This window comes from Leuciscus leuciscus (assembly GCF_965113295.1).
Source record: "Leuciscus leuciscus genome assembly, chromosome: 5".
NCBI classification, from domain to species: domain Eukaryota; kingdom Metazoa; phylum Chordata; class Actinopteri; order Cypriniformes; family Leuciscidae; genus Leuciscus; species Leuciscus leuciscus.
The window spans coordinates 41,083,200-41,106,422 of NC_138729.1; the positions used below are offsets into that span (position 1 = coordinate 41,083,200).

General features: G+C 38.2%; 2 protein-coding genes across 2 annotated transcripts; one reads left to right on the plus strand and one right to left on the minus strand.

The window, feature by feature from the left end:
* Window positions 1–890: 890 nt before the first annotated feature.
* ficd (FIC domain protein adenylyltransferase) lies at window positions 891–5,240 on the plus strand. Its single transcript, XM_082170352.1, has 3 exons — window positions 891–1,006; window positions 1,582–1,930; window positions 3,283–5,240. Exons 2-3 carry the CDS (start codon window positions 1,660–1,662, stop codon window positions 4,359–4,361), a joined length of 1,350 nt encoding a protein of 449 aa, XP_082026478.1. The 5' UTR covers window positions 891–1,006; window positions 1,582–1,659; the 3' UTR covers window positions 4,362–5,240.
* A 573-nt stretch (window positions 5,241–5,813) lies between these two features.
* On the minus strand, window positions 5,814–22,978 carry sart3 (spliceosome associated factor 3, U4/U6 recycling protein). Its single transcript, XM_082170218.1, has 19 exons — window positions 22,745–22,978; window positions 19,866–19,992; window positions 19,280–19,384; window positions 18,843–19,027; window positions 18,538–18,643; window positions 17,648–17,772; window positions 16,445–16,600; window positions 14,485–14,623; window positions 14,117–14,224; window positions 13,900–13,977; window positions 13,758–13,816; window positions 13,560–13,669; window positions 11,190–11,302; window positions 10,966–11,042; window positions 10,584–10,752; window positions 9,965–10,431; window positions 9,669–9,821; window positions 9,308–9,495; window positions 5,814–7,372 (listed from the first exon to the last, which is right to left on the minus strand). The coding sequence occupies exons 1-19, from the start codon at window positions 22,940–22,942 to the stop codon at window positions 7,162–7,164; spliced, it is 2,874 nt and encodes a 957-aa protein (XP_082026344.1). The 5' UTR covers window positions 22,943–22,978; the 3' UTR covers window positions 5,814–7,161.
* Between the last annotated feature and the right edge of the window lie 245 nt (window positions 22,979–23,223).

Consider the following 23,223-nt stretch of genomic DNA (forward strand, 5'->3'; position numbering starts at 1 on the left):
TAATATAGGTTTGGCACCAAGCTTTATGGTTTGAGCACTGTGCTGATTTGCTGAAGTTAGGAGATAAAATACAAGAGTGAGAGAGCAAAGCACAGAGCAGTAAGCAAGTAAAACAATAACTAGGCTATAATAACTTTTTTAGATGTATTGATATGCCAGCACAAGTTAGACCAGAATAAATCATTTTGAAGTTATTGTATGAATGTATACATGGCATCTGCACTGAAGTAATTTAATTCTGAAAGAAGAAATTGATTAATGTACAGGAGCTAACAACATCCACATCATTTTAGACGATAATATGTTGTATGGATTAGCCTACTAAGGTATTGGATTTCTGAAAACACAGAACTTATTTGTGAGATAAGAGCCGTGTCTTTCTTTCTGCAACGTAATCATATCCTAACGCAAAAACAAGGAATAAATAATAAAAAAGAGCTGTCATTTATTTTCTTTGTGATTTAGGCAATACTGACCTCTAGTGTTTACACTGTCAGGCAGAAGCCAGGATAGTAGGATAAATATTTGAAATAAAAGAAATTAGCAATACCTTTTTTTTTTCTTTTTTTTTTTACATTGTATAACTTACATTTGATTTACAACAACGACAATAAAATCTTTCCTAAAAAAAATAAAATAATAATTTCCTCATAGTGTATCATTAATTTAACTAATATAATATACTTAAATACATATCTTTGTTTAAATAATATTGTAACTGGCAAAAAATGCTTATTAGATTAACAGTAAATAACATTACATACCAACCGATCCATCTTGTCCAATCATGTAGTTTCACGATCTGAAAAATGTGTTGCTGCACGAGGGTGTGTGGCAAATATCTGACCAATCACTGAACGCATACTTGGTAAAACCAACCAATCAATTTTAACTTTACAAGCATGCGATACTCTTTTCGCGGAAGTTGACGTTGCTAACAGCAGGGCAAACATTTCTGATCATATCCATGATTTATATTGACGATGACACGTCTATAACCAAGAAGGTATGTCTGAACATTTGCGTCTTGTTTTACATTTTATAAAGGACGTAACTAGCCGCTGCTTTTAGGTTTGGGATAAAGTCTTTCTTTAGAAATTAAATGCATGAATGATGTAATGACTTGTCATGAACTGCTAATAGTCATGGACTGTTTATTTTAATGTGTCTACCATCGGGTGATCTTTCAGGTGTCAGATGTGGAAATATCTTGTTCTACAATATTATAAGTAACGTTATTTAACTATCGTGTTATTTAAAAAGAAAAAACGCCAGTGTGTTTAAAACAGCATACAAGACGGGTGTACATTTCAATTACTGGTTAGGTGGTTTAAAATATGTAAATTACTGTATTTGTGGCCACTCCTGACCATAAGTACATTTTCCTCTGATCATCGGACTACCAAAGAGCATGATTGTAAGTGTGGTAAAAAAAAATCACTGAACATAAGAAGGAAGCATTCAGACTATTTCATAAACTGTCAGAATTCCCAAGATCCACCAGACTCACATTTGACTGTAAGGGGATTTTCTTTAAATCTTGATTTAACATCTTTTGTCTTAACCTTCTCTCTCTCCCAGGTTTTCTATTCTCCCAGGTTTTCAGTTTCATGCTAGAATGTCGGACATGTGGCCTGGGGAATCTGGATTCCTCGACTGATGGCAGCTCTGGCAGTATTTCGCCATGCCAGCAGCAGTCCTCTGCTCTGGAGTTGGGGGCCCGTTCTGTTTGCCCTCCTGGGATCAGTATGTGTTCTGTGGCTGCCTTTAGTGGGCATAGAGGAGCAATGCTGTGCCACACTGAAGGGTATTGCTCTTTTGCGCTGCCAGCTGTGGGGGGGTGTCCAGCGGCCTGTAGTCCACACAACCAGCCTGACGGTCCCCTTCACAGCGCTGGACCTCCTGCCACAAAAACTCAAGCCCAGCAAAGGTACAGTTGAAGATTCTGCTGACTCTATTTACGTTCTTAATGCACGTCCCTGGACTTATTGTGCATAATGTATTGATTAATTATTTATGTTATTCCAAATAAAAAATCTTAATAATCTTAAATAGGTTTTTCCTCTGAAATTAGTCCTTCTGCTTGTCTCTAAATACATTATTAATCATTTAAATTATATATATTTCAGATGCCCTGGTTCAGTGTCTTATAATTGCAATGTCTTTTTCCAGTCTGAAACTCTGAAACTGTAAAAAAAAAAATATATATATACACACACACACACACACACACACACACACACACACACACTGCCATTCAAAAGTTTCGGATTGGTAAGATTTTTTTATGTTTTTAAAAGAAGTTTATTATGCTCACCAAGGCTGCATTTATTTGATAAAAAAAAAAAAAATTGTGAAATATTATTACAATTTAAAATAACCGTTTTCTATTTAAATATATTTTAAAATGTAACTTATTCCTGTGATGCAAAGCTGAATCTTCAGATTCACATGATTCTTCAGAATTCATTCTAATGTGCTGATTTGATGCTCAAGAAACGTTTAGTAGTAGTAGTAGTAGTAGTATCAACGTTGAAAAAAGTTATGTACACTTTTTTTTTTTTGGATTCTTTGATGAATAGAAAGTTCAAAAGAACAGCATAAATGGAAAGCTTTTGTAACATTATACACTGCCGTTCAAAAGTAAATTGTCCACAACTGTTTTCAACATTGATAATAATAATTAATGTTTTTTTGAGCATCCAATTAGCATTTTAGAATGATTTCTGAAGAATCATGTGACAGGAATACATTATATTTTAAAATATATTCAAATAGAAATATTTTAAATTGTCATAATATTTCACAGTATTACTGTTTTCTTTGTATTTTTAATCAAAAAAAATATATATATATAATAAATGGTTTTACTAATTTTATTATGCTTTTTATTTGTTTGTTTTTTATCAGTATTTTAGTTTATATGTTTTAAATTTGTTAGTTTTAGTTAACAATAACACTGTTCTGGTAACACCCACTTTTTCATGACTTTTTTTTCTTGTTGAATTTCCAATTTCTTAGATATTACGTAAAAAGGTTTGTTTGTGAATGACATTTTATTTTTTGACAGTTTCTTATTCTAACGTGCTTTTGTCTCATCTAGCTTTTGAATGTTTGTCAGGTTTAAAAGCAATTAACTGTGTAATAAAATCAGATCAAGTATATACGACAAAAAAAAAAAAAAAAAAACGTACTTTCAATATAAGTGATAGTGCCTTTTGATTATGCGTCTCTCAGCTGGAATGTCATATTGTGTAACGCTCACCATCTGCTTGTTTACAGAGACTCGGTTGGAGGCAAAGGCGGCTCTCCAGCAGGCTTTGGAGATGAAGAAAAATGGAAAAAGAGAGAAAGCTCATAAACTGCTTGTCCACGCACTCAACATGAACCCTGAGTTTGTGGATGCGCTCACTGAACTGGGAACCATTCTGGAGGAGGAAAAAGATGTTGTCCAAGCTGACCACCTCTACACCAAGGCCCTCGCCATCTCGCCCTGTAACGAGAAGGCTCTGGTAAGCAGGGATCGCACTCTCCCTTTAGTAGAGGAAATAGATCAACGCCACTTTGGAATCATCGATGGAAAGGTGCGACGTCTCATGTCCATCCCCAAGGGCAACTCTGCCTTGCGTCGGGTCATGGAGGAGACCTACTACCATCATATTTACCACACCGTTGCTATCGAAGGCAACACGCTCACTCTATCGGAGATTCGCCATATTATTGAGACCAGATATGCTGTACCAGGTAAGAGTCTTCAAGAACAGAATGAGGCAATTGGTGTAGATGTAGCCATGAAGTACATCAACACCACCTTGCTGTCCCGTGCTGGAGCGATCACTGTAAATGACATCCTAGAGATCCACCGGCGGGTTCTAGGCTACGCCGATCCCGTGGAAGCCGGGCGATTCCGAGCTAGCCAGGTGTTCGTGGGACATCACATCCCACCGCACCCGCAGGACTTAGACAGGCACATGCAGGAGCTGGTGCAGTGGTTGAACTCTGAGGAAACGCTGCATCTACACCCGGTGGAGTTTGCAGCTCTCGCGCACTATAAACTGGTTTACGTGCATCCGTTTGTGGACGGGAACGGACGGACGTCCCGCCTGCTCATGAATTTAATTCTAATGCAAGCTAGTTATCCACCGATCACCATTCGGAAAGAGCAGAGGGTAGAGTATTACAACGCCCTGGATACAGCCAACGAGGGTGACGTTAGGCCCTTTATTCGGTTTATTGCGAAATGCACAGAAATTACACTTGACACGCTACTGATAGCCACAACCGAGCATGCAGTTGGGCTGCCTGGGTCAAGTAATCACGCCTGTCCTGACTGTAAACGCACCATACCTGTGCATAGCTGAAAGATGTGTTGGTAGATGGGAAAAGATTGCACATGCATGTAAATTGAAGTGCCATATGGTCCATATCAGCCTCTGAAATAAATCATTGTCCAACCTTTACTGCTAGCTTGGGTCCTACAGTACGTGGACAAATTGTGGATCCAATTTGAGTTTTTTTTGTTGTTGTTGTGCATTTAATGTGTAGCTATATTCGTTACAAATCCTATGTTTATTTGTTTTTTGACCATTTAAAATGTCCATATTTTACCCCTACAACTTTGTAGCCAGTTTTAAATTAGAAATGAAGGAAAAGCTTTTCTTTTCTTGGAAAGAGAACAGGTCTGTGAAATGCTGAAAGATTTAATGTGGTTTATGATTTTCAGATGCTTTCCCAGCTGAAGTACATTTATTGTGAACTCTACAACTTGTTTTCTATAACACATTTCTCTCTTTGCATAAGACTAGCAGAAATGTCATGTTCAAAAATGAAACCTTTGCCATTACCTAGAGCATAATCCCTGAATTAGTTTTACATCACAAGTTTCTTAAGGTTTATTTTAAAAGGTCATTCATTTTTAAATGTAACTGAAGTACATTTTCTTCTTTTGCAATATGAAAATGATTATTCAGTGATGTATGATGCAAGGGATATTATAATTGATTACAGCTGTTCAAAATGTTATTTCGGAAGATTATTGATTACAGGAATATTGTTGAAATGTTTTATTCACAATGTGAACTTTTTTTAATAAGTATCTTAAAAGATAACTTGATTATTTTGGGGTTTGCCACTATTTTCAAGCACTTTAGTTTGATCTATTTAAACAGGTTTAATTTATATTACTACTTATAAAAAGCTATTTTATTATTGTGTGTAATAAATTATTTTGCAACTTCTCATTTCTTTTTAGCATTTAGTGGATTTATGTCTTAATTTCCTTTTGACTTTTCATATACAGGTTAATAATATCCACTGTAGTGAAATATGACCTGCTGATAAACAGAAACATGTCAGATGTACCCTTGACAAAAGATCAAACCGGTCCACTTATGAATTTGTTTTTAAACAAGGCTAAAAATCAATGTGAGCATAAATATCACACAAGTCATATGTTTGACAACCACATACATTTAATTGCTTCATTAAACAATGTAGGCCTTAAAACAAAAAGGATCAAATTAAATGAAACCATATGACTACATACAACTTGAGCAACACAGAAAATACAAGAAGAGCATTATTAGAAATTATTGAGTGCCTAAAGATGACACTGACCTGGTAAATAAAAATGACCAATCTATAATCAAATAATTGAGTTTTAACCAAATCAAGAAAGTGCACAATTTATTACATGTATTCTATGTTTTTATTATTTTTAGTGTGGAACAAGACATTGCAACAGCACTTTTTTTTTTTTTCTCAATCACTACTTTAGGCCACTGTGGTGATCAAACGCAAATATATAGAGCTACTTTTTTTTATTCTTTTTTTTTTTACTTCGTTCAAAATATACAAATGTTTTACAAAACTATGGCCAACCATTGAGGGGTTGAACAAGAATCAAACACAATCAAAAGAACAATGCAGGAGGGAACTGTCTAGTGTAGAACACTGCAGTTTAAAGAAATACATCAGCTTAACGTTTAATAGTGGATGAAATACACAAGTCCATCATTTTCATCAAAACCAGTAAATAATACTAATATCCAGGACATTTTAGATGATATATATGTTGTGTATATATATACAATACAGTATATGATGGGTTCACAATCAGGTGAACTCGTAGTGGAAGGTTCTAGCGATATACAGCTGCATAGATTCAACTTCAGGAAAGGTCCAAATAGGTTGTAAAACTATCGTGCTCAGCCAGCCTTTTGAATATGACCACGTACGCATGTGAAATCTAAGATTCTACACTGAATGTTGACTTGAATCTGGCTGTGGAGCGCAAGCTTTAACCTTCAGACCATTATTGAGTACACAAGGTAAGGCAGGTTTACAAGCCGTGTCAGCAGTTAAACAAGATTCTAGGGCAGCGCTTGGAGAAAATACAAAAATGCGTGATAAAACTCGGCAAATAGAATCTACTAATTTCCAGGACAGGACACAGCTTTTAAATCAAGCGCTGCAGAGTCTAATAAACACCAAAGTTGAACCTCTTGGACACAAATGTGTTGTTGGCAAGGTGCTGGATTTTATTTGCTGACAAGATCATCTATTACCCTATTAAATCTTCATTTAGAGCTTTTATGAAGACATTACAGAAGTATGTTGTAAATCTACACATGCAAAATAGTTGTTTCAAATGGTCGTGGTACTGCAAATAAATTATTTATACAACATGCAGTTCAGATATTATATAAAATAAAGGTTTTGATCTTTATATTTTTGTTTGCTTTGACAAGGCAGAGGGGTGCAGGACGCATCTACAGATCAGCTGCCCCAAAGGGACCTATTGAGAAATTAAGCTGTGTTGAAACTTATGATGCATCATGTATTTTCATATTAAATGTTCTTGCATATACCTTTTTAAACAATGGTTCACATCATCCATTTTAACATCCTGTTAAAAAAATACTTGCTGACAAAATCTGAAATCTGCCCCCTTTCTTTATTACTAAGAATTTAAAGAAAACAATACAGCTCACATCTCCATTGATTAGGTGTTAAAATAGTTTAATTATATATCTAGGGTGGTCACGTATTTACAGAAAGTTGGCTAAATTAAAACGCTGTTTCTCCGCCGGACTTGGTAAGGACACAGCATGGCTTTCTGTCAGAAGGCAGGTATTCCTCTTGTGTTATCTGCATACAATTTCACTTTTTGAGCAGCATCCTGGCAAAGTCCTCATTGGACAGAGACTTGGTTTGCGTGTCCAGGCTTGTGGTTCCAGGTCCTCCGTGCACTCCATCTGTCACTGTGGCATGTGGTACAGAAACGGTCCCGTTCTCCGCTTTGGCATCTGGAGCACTCTGTCGGTACAGAGAGCGTGGCAGCAGAGAGATCTGAGTGCGTCCTTTTCCCCTTCTGAAAAGAAATGATAATGTTTAAAGTAGGGATGTCAATTTTCATAAATTCCCATGATCGATCGTCGTTTAAATTAACAATCAATTAATCGATTAATCGTTAGCCTTAATACTGTGATATGCGTCTACTGCAGTGGCTATGACAGCATGACAGGGTCAGCAAATGCTGCTCAAAACGCTATATGTTCCTCACCAAATCAATTAGAATGGTTTTAAATATAAATAAAGGGCTAGTAGGATTGTAAAATGTTTCGATGTGATTGATAATTAAATTAATATAACTACTAATACAACGTGTCACCAACGCCGCCTCATATGCGCTTAGAATGTGTGACTGTTGTGGACGCGCTCTTCCTGAACAACTGCACGCGCTGAATGAATCTGCTACCGTTAAACTGGAGCACTTTGCTAGCACGTTATTTATCTAAAAGAAACGCGTCCTATATGAGATTAATCAGATATATTCAAAATAAACATAATATTACAAATTATATCTGCACAAAATGACGCAAATTCATGCACAAGTGAACTTGAACTAAGTTGTGTGCCATTCATTCAGAACTACTCATGTTGTGGACGCGGTCTTCCTGGAGCAACGTGATACGGCAACTAAACCCAAATAATTCACAATGTTTTATTACAATATTGTTCTCTTTATAATGTTATGTGATATTACAGTCCCAATAGTCATTATTAGTCGTGCACTGCCGTTTGAGCTGTGCGCGCTGAAGCTGATCTTAACCAAATGCATCCAATATGAGATCAATCAGATATAGATAGGCCTACAGAAAATAAACAGTATTACAACTTACATTTGCACAAAACAAAAGGCTGCGAATGCACACGCAAACTTATAGTCATGATGAAGGTGTAAAATGGTCCCAAACATAACTCCGGCGCGCTCGCTTTACATGTTTCGCGGTTGAGCAGCGCGCACGCGCATGAAGACCTGCTTAATCGATGATCGATAAGTTGTATCGATTAAATGTATTATCGACAATTAATCGATCGTCGATTAATCGTTGACATCCCTAGTTTAAAGAGAAAGAAATGATGTTTTCAGTAAATCAGGACTGTGAAAAGAAAATTGGAAAACTGTAGGATGTTAAACACAGAGACTTTGTCACATGATGTTTGGGCTGAACAATTTGGGAGGGGAAAATTGAATTGTGGGTTTTCTGATTAAAAACAAAAAAGTGATTAAGATTTAAATTTGATTAAAAAAACAACAACAACACAACACTTGCTGTGCTATTTTGTGAGTCTGAAAAATCTGCCCAATTTTTTAAATATATACATTTAATAAATAATAATAATTTTTATTTTTATTATGATCAATATAATGATTAAATACAAATATATTAAACAAAATAAATATGTATTGTAATATTTCACTGTAACAGAGTATTTAAGAACATTTTATTTTAGGGGGAGCTTACAGCAACAGGTTTATAAGCGCTTCTCTTTACAAATCTGGTAAAATGGTTGGCATATGTTGTTCCTAAATGCATGTTATAAGCGACCCAAACTCAGAGCAACTCAGTTCGCAGTAAATGTTGCTCCACATAAATTCATCTCTGCAAGCGCTGTGAGAAAACGAAAATGCCACTTCACTCTGAAACACACAGCGCATACATTTATTTAATTAAATTGCATCCTTTGTGATTTGATAATCACTATGTCATATCACAATTTTGTTTTAATGTGATTATTCGCTCAGCCCTACAAGATAGTTACAGTTTATAGTTAAACAGGCAGCTGAAACCTCTTTTTCTTTCCCAGATCAAATATTACAAAACAACAACAACAACAACAACAACAACAGTATTCTGGAGACATGGGGCTTTGTGAATGTTAGTAATTATGTTGAGAAAAACTGTGGTCTTGGCTACAAGCAGAAATCCAACACATGTGACCAGCCGCATCAAGTACTTACGCTCCCTGAGGTTGCCTTTGCATTGTTGCCCCCAGGATTCGACTAGGTGCTGCTTTCTCCTCCATATTCCTTCTTGGGGGGTTGCTAATAGCAACAGAGAGTGTGAAGTTCTCCAACATGGTGCCGTCCATCTTCAGCACAGCCTGTGAAGCCTGTGCCTCATTCTCATATTCCACATATGCCAAACCCTACAGAGCACACACATAAATTACTGTGGAGAGAAAACAACCTATTCCTGTAAGTTTTAGTAACTTTTGGACATGAGTAATATATTCTGGTAACATCAGCTTGGAGATTCTTCTTTCAGGTATACTGGGACAGTCGTGTTTTGTATTCATGTTGATGACAGAGACCTACACACCTTGGGTTTGCCTGAACGGTTGGTGACAAGCCGGATGGCTTTGATTGTGCCGTGTTCTTTAAAGAGGTCCTCCAGTGTCTCTTTAGTGCAGGTGTAGGGCAGGCCCGAGATAAAGATCTTGTGCTTCTCCATTGACGTGTTGTACTTAAAAACCTGCCGGGAAGACATTGTTATAAAAATTATTAACATTTTAAAAAAGCCAACCAATACTCGCCAAAGGGAATGTACTAATTGTTTACTTGAACATAGGGATGACATGGAAACACCAAAAATTCAGAAGTATACAGTCTACATACCTTGAAATCAGGATTCTTGTTCTTGTCCACACAAGGAGACACATACATGGGCCGCCCATCCACCTCCTGCCTGTCTAGTTTCAGTGCCTCAGGTACAGCTAGCCGGTCCTCAAATTGCACGTAGCAATAGCCTCTAAACACACCTTTTGGTGTATACACGAGCCGCACCTGCTCTACTGTCCCACAACCCTTAAACAATGTTCGCAGCTTGCCCTCGGGGTCTTCCAGATTAAAGGCCAAGTTACTGACAAACACACTATTTTCATCTTTGCGCTGCTCCTTTGACACGTCCTGGGGTTCTCGCTGTGCTTCGGACGCTCTCTGCTGGTTCTTACGGAAACCAGGAGGCTCAGTTTTACGTGGTGGTGGAGCTCGTCGGCCGAAAAGCCCGCTTTCTGTCTCCATGAGCTCCTCTGTGGCCGTGCTGCCAAAGTCCTCCTCCCCTCTGAGCCTCTTGGATGGCAGCTCTGCACATATTTGATATGTCACTACAGCTAAAGTCTGAACCACACTGTTACCTTTTACAAATGGAAATAACCTCAAATTTCTCTGAAAACTGATTTTTTTATTTTTTTATATACTTAACAGAATTATAGAACCTAAAGCTCTCCATCCATACCTGCTTCCTCTCCCCATTCCTCCTCGCCATCGTCTTCAGCTTTCCGTTTATCCCCCGTTCTGTTTGCTTTCTGGTTCTTCTTTTGGCCTTTTTTATCTGCCTTGGCTTTCCTCCTTTGCTCAGCTTTCTCCTCCTCTTGTCTGGCTAGGTTAGCCTCTTTTATAGCCACCTGCAGAAACAGCATATAGATGGCTCATTTCTAAACAATAAAAATTACATTTCTACATGGTGAGCTTCCTGCCAGATGCCTCAAACATGATGCATGCATATATCTGAATGCTTAAATATTTCTGTTATTTTTAACAGGAAAAAGGGCATAAATGAAATTGAAATGTATGCCAAGTTTGGAGAAAATTCCAAAAAGGCTAGTTATAGGACTGACTCTTGCTCTCTGCTCATTGACTCTGTTGAGTTTGGTCCCTGTTTTTTGGACTGCAGCATCCCAGTCTTCCAGAGAGCCTGTGAGAGACAAAACCCACATAAACACTCAAAGCTGGACACCCACATTAACAGCAGTATATATATATATATATATATATATATATATATATATATATATATATATATATATATATATATATATATATATGCATGAATTAAACTCACCCTCCACTCTTTCAAAGTTGAGCAGGACATCACACACATGCTCAGGGTAGTCTGATGTACACTGTACAGCTCTGTGAAGAGCCTTCCTGCAGTGAAGAGTATCTCCATAGGACCTGATCAACAAGCACACAAGCAATTAAAATAAATTAAAATAACCTCAACAACTTATTAGCTAGGGCTAAGTCAGGGGCAGCCCTGTTAGCACTAGTGTTGTCAAAAGACCCGGTACTTCGGTACTAATTTTTTTTTAACGTCACGGTACCAGGTTTTCTCAAACCCGGTACTTGATGCGCGTGCATGCCCGAAGCGCGTGCAGTTGCGTCCTCTTCATAAAAGCGCTGATGGCGATCGGCGGTGCTGCTGCTGATGTGGTGCTGATGTTTTTGCGCGTGCAGATACGTTATTTCTTATACTGTCTATGGTTATTTCAAATGGCGCGCGGCAAGCGCGCTCATAATAGAAGCGGCGCGCTTTTCCATGTGCGTTCATGGATGAATAGCAACGACAGACGCCACGGGAGTACAAACGCTTGTGCGAACTGCGCTCTCCATGACGACGAGGAAGTGTGACATAGGCCTATTAATTGATTTCTAGCCCTTGCATTAGCTTTACTACTAGATATATTTATGGAGATGAGAAATAAAAAGCCGTCATTAATATCAGTCCGTCAGAAAAGCAGTTCTAGTCTTATTCTTGGCTGGATAACTCTTAGCAGGTTTAAAAAGCCCTTTTAAAGTTAAATATGAATACAGTTTTGGATTAAATAAAAGTATAGTCAAGTCAAATAAAACATATTTTATCTCCTGTATAGTTTGGTAATGCTACAATAAGATACCATTCATTAACATCACTTAATGCGTTATCTAACATAACACATTGAGTGAACAATATATTTTTACAACATTAATTAACGTTTGTGAATGTTATTTAATACAAAACACTTGATTGGTCATGTTTGTTCACTTCATTCATTGTGCATTAATTAATGTTAACAGAAATAATGTTAACTTTTGATTTAAAAAATGTATTTTTAAATTAACCCCTAAAGGAGAATAATTGCGACAGTATATAACTATTGTTTTTTTTTGTTAGGTCATTTTATCTACTGTTATCTAACAAATGGAATCTTATTGTAAAGTGTTTTTAATACTACAGTTTCCATCTTTGTGATATACACTTTAATATAATTATGTAAATTTAATCTAAATTAAGCTTTGGTACCGAAATTGGTACCGAGAACCGTGGATTTTCACTGGTATCGGTACCGAATACTGAAATTTTGGTACCGTGACAACACTAGTTAGCACACGATAAAACAAACAAATGTTTGTTTTCATAAAATGTAATCAAGTCATGTAGTCCGTGAGGGACAGATCCTGAACATCGGTTATTTGTGGTAACTACAGTATGCCAGGCCGGAAATCCAAAACGTTCATCCCTATTATCCATCGACCTCAAATATGACTTATTTGAAACATTAAAGGGATAGTTCACCCAAAAATGAAAATTAGCCCATGATTTAGTCACCCTCAAGTCATCCTAGGTGTATATAACACCGGGCCTCATCCACTCAAGTGTTTGAGTGGAGTATGGAAGCTAAACAATAGCTAAATACATAATCGAAACTCTACTTTTATTTTTGTAAACTCACAATAACAAGAACACATTGGGTGCCTTTGTAAAATAAAGAAAACTAACAGGATGCGCTTTATGCCATCTCGGTCTCCGTGAACTGAAGCGCGTCACAAAAATGAACAAAAACTCTGCTTGAGCGTGGAATAGGTTATATTCCTATAATAGCCTATAGCTATATATTAAACGCTCATGGTTTAGTATTCTCCTCAGTAAATATTTAAGTAATTCAGTTAATATAAACGTGATTAATAGAGTCGAATAGAAAAAGATTTTATCTATTAGCACACATTATTCTGATAGAGCAAATGTTTGTTTGCATAAAATGTAATAACTTGCTCAATCTTTAAAACTGAACTGATTTTTCTGTTGATATAACCAAGGTCACACAGCCAGTGAAAAATGATATTAACCAATAATATTATTGCACACCCCACTTGGAAGTTTGCCAAGACCCTGGGTAAAAACCACTACTTTAACAGCTTCCAGAAATACTGTGGGGTCCAAAAGTCTAGACTGTACACATTTTTTCCCCTCAAATGAACGTGAATTTCAGAATATTTTAGTATTTGGGTTGACACCCTTTTGCCACAACAAGCTGCATAAACTCCACAAGTTTGTGTAAAACCTGCTGATCACATTATCCAGCATGATTTGAGAATTATTCAAAGAGAATCTTGTTCTTCAACAGAAGCAAAAACATATGACTTTTTGCACAAACGGATGAAAATGACTGACCTTTCCAGGTTGTAATATTCCAACCACATGTTGGCATATTTTGCATTCCCTTTTGTCATTATGCTGTCCCACAGTTCACGGGCCTTCTGCATGTTCTTACAGTGTAAGGCCTGTTTGGAACAAACAGACACAAGCAGTCAGCAGAATGACATTACTTAATGGAGGATGGACAGATGCAATGGTATAGTGTTTCCTCACCTCTATCTTTGCCCAGATCTGCATTATTGTGCAGGACAGATCTCCACTTTCACTGAACCCTGAGAAGAAGTGAGACAGTAGTTAAATATTTCTTTCTACTAAGTCTGCTCTCATACCTCATAAAATCAGACACGATACTTACTCTCTTCTACATCCTGTTTCAGGTAATCAAGGGAGCGTGCAAAAGCTGCCCGCAGCTCATCCAACTCCCTGCTCCACTCTGCAATGATCAACAAATCCATCAATAGTAAAATCACCGGATTCACTCATCTGATATCAGCTGTGACTGTGGACCAAAACTTGAGAATGTAAGAATACATCAGAAAAAAAGGGCAGAAAAGAAAAGCATATGGTCTTGCCTTTGCTGAAATCAACACGTCTCCTCAAGTAGTCCAAATAAGATTGCCAGATTTCTACATAATCAGTCGCCTGGATGAATCCTGCATTCAGGGCCTTTTCAAACACATCTAAGAACATATAAAAATGTTAAAAATTGTTCTATTCCTGCAAAAGGTTTTTGTCATTCATAAATGGATTCAACATTACAGTGTTCCCACACCTTTTGTCATTATTTAATAGAGATTGCACACAAATATATATAATTTTATATTTAGAACTGAGCATAATCTAAGAAAGTTAAATTCACTATATAGATTTTTTCCATGACAATAGGAACCCTGTTCTAAATCACAACATTTGATGACACAGAAATGACTGAAACGAGTACCTGTCACTGTCTGATGGTCTGTCCCATGCCGCTCTAAAGCCAAAAGATAGCTCTTCCACAGGCTCATGGTCCAGGGACAGTTCCTGACGGCTCGCTCATGAGCAGATAACACTACATCTTTTATTTTCAACTGATGATCCTGAGGTAGAACAAAAAAAACAAAAACAATTATGAGCAAATGAATCTTTTTCTTTTTTTTGCAGTAGGTGTAGAGAGTAGGTGTGAGTGACCAAGCAACATCCACCAAGAGCAGCTATTTGACTCACACACAAAAAGGATAGTTTATCACCTAAACCTTTTGCCTGTGAATTTAGAAAATTTTCCAACTGAACATTTTAAAAATTATATATCCAAAGGGAAAGTTCAAAATCCTGTTTCAAAGCTGTCCTATTTATTAACATATCATGGATGTAACGGGTAAAAATACCAGAAATGAGGCTTGTTTCAAACAAATGCAGAGGAAATGAGAAAAACTATACTTTTGTTCTACAAACATGACTGCAACTTTAGGTTGTGTCTGATTTTTCCAACTTAACAGAATTGCAGAGACTGAAACAAATATACATCAGGATGAATGACCTGAATATTCTGTTTCACTCAGAAACATGTTACACAACTGAAGTCAAAATACAACCAAAATTCAGATTTATAGATATGTAAAATCAAGATATTAATACAGCATTGCTTGTTTAAATGTACAGAAAAGGTCTTCAGCCTTTTTGTCTTCCACACCAAAGCCACTGAACATGCTTCAGGAAGAGCAGGTGGTGTGTGTGATGAGCAGTCTGTAATGACCATAATTCCCCGTCCAATCCAGCACTGCTGTTTTCCTGCCAACCCATTTACAAGCACGTCTGCTGCACAAAAATTACATGTAGCATCAGGCTAAAGGAGACATTCAGCAGGGAATCACTCCTCCATTGTAAAAGAGGTTTAATCTACAGCCAAGACAAATCAGTCTGTGGGAAATTGCCTTACATCAATAACCATTCAGTAAAATGCAATAATGGCTTTACAAACGGGAGAGATGAATAAAATCCCTGCTTTGCACACCCTACGCCAACTCAACATCTGCTCACTGCTCTTCTGTTTTTGTTTCATCAAAGACTGAATGGGGATATCTGTTGAAGTATCAATCATGGTAGCAACGTTCTTTGAAGCATACAAGACTACTCCACAGATAAAACTATAGCCGAATACTCTGAATAGATGGCGCATGGATATTAGTAAGAAAGAAATGAAGATTCCATTTCACTATGGAAACGGATCTAACACTCGTTCCTGAAGTGGTGCAGGTCATTGGTTACGTAGAAGGCTTTAGATACAATACAGCACTTTGTAAAACCAAGTAATAACCCCCTATATCCATTAGGCAAAGCAGCTCTGTGACTCACAGTGTGGGGTGCATATAATTTAGTTAAATAGCATCTCAATTTAATCACCTAAGAGAGTACAAGTATGGAGGCTTGATTTAATTACTTCACACATCCATAGCTGCCAGGAATTCAACCGCCTGAATGAGTTCCACTAACACACTCCAGCCCATAGCCCTTAATGCAGAAGTTCATTAATTTCAGTCGTTGAATCAGAAAGCCCAAATGGATAGAAGCTTTGGCTGCTAATATGGGGAGGTGTCATTCTCTCCCCTTCTCTGTCTTCTTTTTCTCCCCCTACGTGCCTTCCACCATCTCTCATTCTATCTCGTTAACTCACTGTTTTCCCCCTCTCCCTCCCTCCATCTGGTGAGGTGCTGGCTCTCTAATGTGTTCTCAGCTGCAACTGCGCTGTTACGCGTTTGTGGCTTGTGCATCTCATTACCATCCCATTAAAGCAATTAATATGTTCCTGAATAAACGGAGGGAGGTGTGGGGCAGGCACACGTGCAGATGCACATTCATTTTGTGAGCTGTGCGAAGGGCTGCTGGGTAAAGGGGGACGTGTGCTTATGCAAGTCACTCACCAGATACGTGTTGTATTTGATCCACAGGTCTGGCACAAGGCAGTTCTCCGCCAGTGCTCGCTCAAATATAATCTGGACACGGGCCGGATCCCCTTCCTTCATCTCAAAATCTATGTACGCTTGATATTCCGCCAGCTTTGGAGTTTCAGAGACCAGCTAGAACATCAAAAAGAACAGCATTAGAAAGCACAAAAGAGAAACAACAGTTTGAATTTAACAGAAAAAAGAGCCATACTGGGAAATTACATCTGTTCTAATTAAAAGAGTGCAAGAGCACTGAACTGATTATTGTAGAGTTTAATTATAATTAGTGACTGGGTGCTTTAATTTAAAATAAGTGCAGTGCAATTCTGTTCACTATTAAAAATTACTTATACTTTCTGGGAGCATGGCACATTCTCCACTTTCTATGGCAACAGCCCAAGTTAGGTTGAATTTGTTTTCTGATTTCAGTTCCTCTTGTGACTTGAGTGAATTATTTTTTGAATATGAAAATCTGCATAGTATAAATAATAGCATCTACATGTTAATGCTGCACTGCTACACAAATAGGGTCACTGATTAGTTTATGTATTTGTCAGGTTGAGGTCTACAAGCTTTAAAGTCAGCCTAAGCTACCCATAGCCATTTTCTTTCTCTAATGTGCTAAATGTCCAAGAAAAACTGGATATTCAAAGTAGGAAAAAAAAGGTAGAGCATGACTTGATTGTGTCCTCTGGGAATCAATTAAATAGTGAAAAGTGTTCAGGTTTTGCAGTCAATTATGGAGGACTGCCGCCAATACCAATTTGGTTAAGCAGCCTTAGTGATGTCAGCCAAAAAGGAAGTTGTTTCAGGGATGGTTTAAGCCTTTAATGTTTGATGAAAGACTAGGAATAAAAAGAAGAAAAAAAGACAAAAAAGACCAGAAATGTGCAATAAAGTAAATAATAAGATTAAATTGAGATTTCATGTTGACTTCTCCTGAATGGGTGAAAGTATAGTGTTGATTAGCATACGTTTGTGGACAAAGAGCTTTCATAACCACAGATGGTTTATTCATTCAGAATCTCTAATTGACACTTGTGAAGACTGATTTTGGCTGTAAGCAGGTTACTACTATAAAAGATTTTAAAATCATAACCAATCATTTTGCATAAAATTATGATGGAAAAATCTGAAAACCAAAGGGTCTCCACAGCAATAAGACAAGGGCATAGTTACCAAAGCCTCCTCGTAAGGTTTGCATTTCTCCATCTGTTTCAGGGCACGTCTGTACTGGTGTGTGACCGTCTCAGGTACGCCATCATCAGCCCAGTCAGAGTACTCCGCATACGTTCCCTCCATATCTACACAACACAATGTTAACACATAAACAAAGCATCCAGATATTTCAGCTTTCAAAACCTTTTCACTGTTACTGGAACACCGTGTCTGTTCTGTTTCAAAGATGCTTTGAAATAGTCTTTCTGTTACTATTGCATTTCTCACCTATGTCACCACTACAAGGCAATTTTATGACACAGAAATAGGGCAATAGAAACATGAGCCGTGCTGTACGAAAGCCCAATCTGTAATCTGGCTCTCTTAGCTGAGTGGGATGTGATCATCCCTTTCTCCACCGCATCTCCGGTGCCAAAAGCAGCCGGCAAGAAAAAAAAAAAAAAACCTGCTCACAAAACCAGACCATCTGGCTATCTGCAGGCTGCTCCTGGCTCTCCTGTCTCTAGCCTGTGTTACAGTGTCTGGCAGCACTGGTGTCTTCTTGACAGAACCTATACTACTTGGCAGAACCTAAACGTACATGAAAGGAAACCACATGCAATGGTCAATTTTATTTGTAACTCAAGTCTTAATCAATACCATCTGACCAGATTTCACTTCAGTCTAGACATGTTGTTCTCAGTTTATTTTATTTCTGCCAAATTGCGCAATCTTATATTCATAGTCTAAATTCTTTCAGCATCCGTTCTCCCGAACCTTTCGCCTGTGGATACGTTTTTCCGATAATTCATTCCAACACTGGAAAGAGAAAGAGACAAGGAAAGAGACAAGAAAGAATGGGAAAGTGGAGGACTGAAGGAGTGAGAGGAGAGAAACAGAGCAGCTCTCACCCATCAGAGGTACAGCTAGCTGCCGCCTGAAGAGTGTGTGTATGCGGTCAAGCTGGGCGTTCAACAGCTCCTGCTGCTCCTGTGATGGAACGCTGCCAGGAGGAGGCTGATCAAGAAAGAAAGGGTTAAAACACCAATACAATACAAAACACTGCAATCGTTTAAGATATTTATACAAATTCATACTTCTCATTACTATTCACGTGATATTTAATAACAAGCCTTTCAGTTTGGCTATTTTGACAGCCACTTAATGCCACGCTGATATTCTGTAATAAATCCAAGTAGGAACCCCGAGTACATACCTGTACTGTTGAGAGAATAACAATCTCAAACTCCCTGTAGGCCTCCCAGATTGAAGCTCCTTTAGTCACGTGTACACCCACTGCAGTCAGTGCCCTCTCAAAGATGGACCGAACACGCTCAATCCCTCCCTGAGCTCCCATTCCCCCGATGGAGTACTGCACATATTCCAACCAGATCTCTGGACCTGTGAATGGGTTCAACTTTAACAGCAGCTTTTTTAAATCCCCCAGCACAGGTTTATCTCAAAACAATCCATCTTACAATTCAGAAATAATTACATGTTCTTTATCAGATTATTGGTGGTAACTGAATGTGTTTTACAGTCAGCTCAAACACTTCAACAAAAATATTACACTTAGAAAACACTACAAAATTTGACCAAATTAAACCCGTTTCTAAGAACTGAAGATTATGAACATAATTAAGCCACACTTACACACATAATCGTTGACAGCCCTCTCAAACAGCTCGTAGACTTTCTCGCGTTCCGATTCGTCTTCTGTTAGGCGAATTTCATCCTTAAGCCAGTCCAGCCAAATCTCTGTTCCACCAAACATATTCAGTCAAACATAGCACGCAATAGCCATATCATCACTTGTTTGTAATACATACACATGTATTTACAGACTGTAAATGCATACACATGTTTAGACTTCATATTTTGGTCAAAATATTCCTTATATACACCATCTCATTTTCTAACTGCACTTTCAAAGGTTTCCCCCCTTTTCTCCCATATTGCTGCCCAGCGCTTTTAACACACTCTCATTATCATGTTCATTAAATCAATATGAATCACTATCACAATTCAAATGAATTGATATCTTGCAAGGTTGCTCAGTCCTGTTTCTGGAAAGCAACTTTCCTGGAGAGTGATGTGTTTTCAAACCTCAAGAACAAATTCACAAAAAAGCCAGGACTATAAAAGCACTAGTTGTCCTTTCACTAAAACTCTGGCTACCGTACAAGACACACAAAGAGAACAAAAAACAGAAGAGGGAAACAAAAGAAGGATGTCCAACCTTCAGTGAGAGGAAAGAGTTCACTCATCTTCTGCCTGGCCTTGCGCAGTCTGTGAAGCTTCCCTTCTTGCCGCAGAAGTTTGATCAGGTCCACATGGCAGTTGTAATCAAATGCGTTGATTGACAGCTGTAGAAATGGGACACAGGTTGTTGACTTTTGCTTTCTGAAATTCACATGGCATTTACAAAATATTATACAACTGCAATCTTGATTCACAAAAGGAGCTTTCGCACCAGGTGAACATTTTCATTGTTTCTATAACTACTGGCAGAAGTACTCGCTTTTTGGTGCGTTTGCACCGCAGGAACTGCCAATGATTTTAGCTATAGAAACGCCTTTTGGGGGGACTGAATTAGCTCCAACTTCAGACCCCAGCACAATGGGAACTACCAGTGACGTAAGTGAATATCGATTGGACAAACAAATGCAAAACAATGGCAGCCGGCATTTTTTTTTAAATCCATGCAAAGAGTTTACATCAGCGGTTTGGTTCTCAATTTTTATTGGTCACACTCGCCCCCTTTAAAAAATATGCCACCCCCACCACCAACTTTGAATACCAAATAATTTCACAAAAAATATATATAAAAACAGTAAAAAAAAAATTTTACTGAACAACTTGCAATGAAAAACACCTGCAAAAGATTTCACTTTGTAACACCTTTGGCCTATTGAAAAATATAACAGTAAGTTAGAATAATAGATCAGAACATAACTTTTAATTTAAATAAAAAAATGTCAATTTTAAGTGATGCTTTTTATGAACAATATATAATCAGTGGCTGCAATGAGCTCTTTTGACGGCGCCTCACAAGCTTATACGTCTTTTTGCCGGAACACGGCAGCACAGCTTGTGACGCCGTCCGTTGAAGAGGTGCTTTTCTATGGCGAGGAACATATAAGACGGGCTTGTTCAGACGGTGCAAAGTCAACAGTCTGAAGAGAGAAAGATACAGTGGAATTGGGGTTCATGTTGCTTTAAAAAGGCAGAGCACCAATCGCTATTCACACACTTGAATGACGTTTTTTTCTTCTGCTGAGCAGGAAAACGGCCCTAAGGGAAAATTTTGTTCTGGGGGACCACTCTGGTGGCTAGTTCTTATAACTACCCGGTGCAAAAGCCCCTAAAAAGTATCCTGTAGAAGTTGACCTACAAAAGTTTAATATCAGTAAACATGTTAAAATCCTTCAGAATAAATGCTTGAATATGAAATTGCATTGCTCAAAGAAAATGCTTAAATGGGAAGCATATACACAAAATATCACATGATTGCAACGCTTAAAGGAGTATGCAAGGTATGATGAACTAAATAATGTCTTCTAAACTGCATTGCTTCATCAGCACAGATTCTTGCTTGATTTTTTCCAAACATTTAACCAATACATTTGGTTGGGTGGGATGGCTAAAGATTCATCTGGACAAGGCAGGCATTCACTGTAGTCTATCACGCAAGAGTGGGAGACACTGGAACAGTTCCACTTCCCACGGAGAGCAAATATCTGTAGGACTTAAAAACATAAATCAGATAATGTGACTGATTTTTGATCCACTATATTTTGCAGGGAACAAGCTAAACTTTGATCTCGGCTTTCTTATGCATTATAACAAAACAGAAACTGGCTGATTGGTGTGGAGATCAGAAACACTTGGCAAATTTGGCATTACAGCTGTTGCATGGTTGTTGTTGAACAAGGACTTGACTACTGTTCCATGCAAATCACTGTCTTTCATCCATTTATGATGGTCAGAAATGAATTCAGAATGGGACAATTCAATGCAAGGCCATCGCGACTCAACCAAACCTGTGCATTTATCATGGAAACAAAGGTAAACCAAATCTAACAGAATCACACAGAAAGCTGACACTCATGCTGAAAGAAAACCCATCTTAAACGAGTCTAAGCTATTTTTCTGATCTTCTAGCCTGGTCAGTCGGAATATTTTAGAGGGCATTTGATACTTTCTAGATGGAAAACCAGCTGAATACCAGTTTATATAAATTTTATGCAATTGGCATAACATGCATTTTGAAGATGCTTTTATAAGCGACTTGCACTGCATCAAAGGTATACATTTGATCAGGTCATACTTTCCCTGGAAATAAAACCCATGACCTTGCTAGACAGTTTGCTAGAAAGCCCCTCTATTGTGCCACACTGGTGTTTTCATCTGCTGTACACAGTTCATCAAATCAGAATCATCATCCACTCCAAAACAGAAGTCAAACCCCCAAGAGACCAGAGCAACACAAAGAATCTCAAAGCAAACACGTGGACATGAAAACTGTGCAACATTATCTTCACCCCCTGAAAGCCTCCTGCTACAGCATGTGGTCTGCAACCCTAAACTAATGTGTAATAATCATGATTCAAGTCTAAAATCACCACAGCATCTTATAGGCGTCTCTCTTGACAACTCCGTTGCATACAGCTCCCTCTATATGAGCTCTATGGCGCGTGTTTGAACTCCGTGTCGTCATCAAAACACTCCAACAGTAAACTTTATTCTTATAAATTGTACATAAAGTCTTTAGACATGCAAGGACACAAAGCTCCATAGACACATTTGGTACTGCATATGGGTGGAAAACAAGTAAAGAGGCGAAATGAAGGGGCAGTTTGGAGGGATTAAATATCATGGCACAAGTGTTCGCTAGCTCACTAAAGCCTTTGCTAGCCACATTCCTCTGGAACAGTTAAGCATTTCTGTATTTTTATTACTCCTGGCCATGTATTTGGTATGTTAAGCATGTATGACCTCTCTAATAAACGGGTTCTGGTAAATATATGTACAGAAACTCCCCAGGAGAGTCGTTCGTGCCGTGTTCTGAGAGCTGCGTATGTGAGGAGAGTCGTTAGCCTCATTCATTCCTCTCACCTGCTCCTCCAGCCGCTGAATCTCTGCTTCATTCTCCCGCTCGTCCTCAGACGTGTTCTCTTCATCTTCCTCCTCGGAATGCTCAACTCCCATCCCTTCTTCTTCTTCCTCCTCCGACTCCATCTCTCGCTCCATGCCCTCAGCCTCCTCTTCGATATCTGGCAACAACGTCTGTTCTTCGTTACCCGTCGCCGCCATGTTGAGTCTTATCTGCCTGGAAACAGGCAGGGCTCGCGCGAAAAACAAGGGGGCTCGTTCAACCAGAAGGCGGGGCTCGAGGGAAAAAACAGGGGGGCGTGTCCCGACTACAGGCATTGCTGTCAGTTTGGCGTTTGTTACTGTAGTTCCAACTTTCCAACTAAATTCTTTGTGGTGGATTGAGAAACGCTCTTCGTTTGTCAACATTAAATGTTTTTCACGCCTTTGCCCAATGCAGAATAACACATGCACATTGACATTCCTAAATATTCACATTTGAT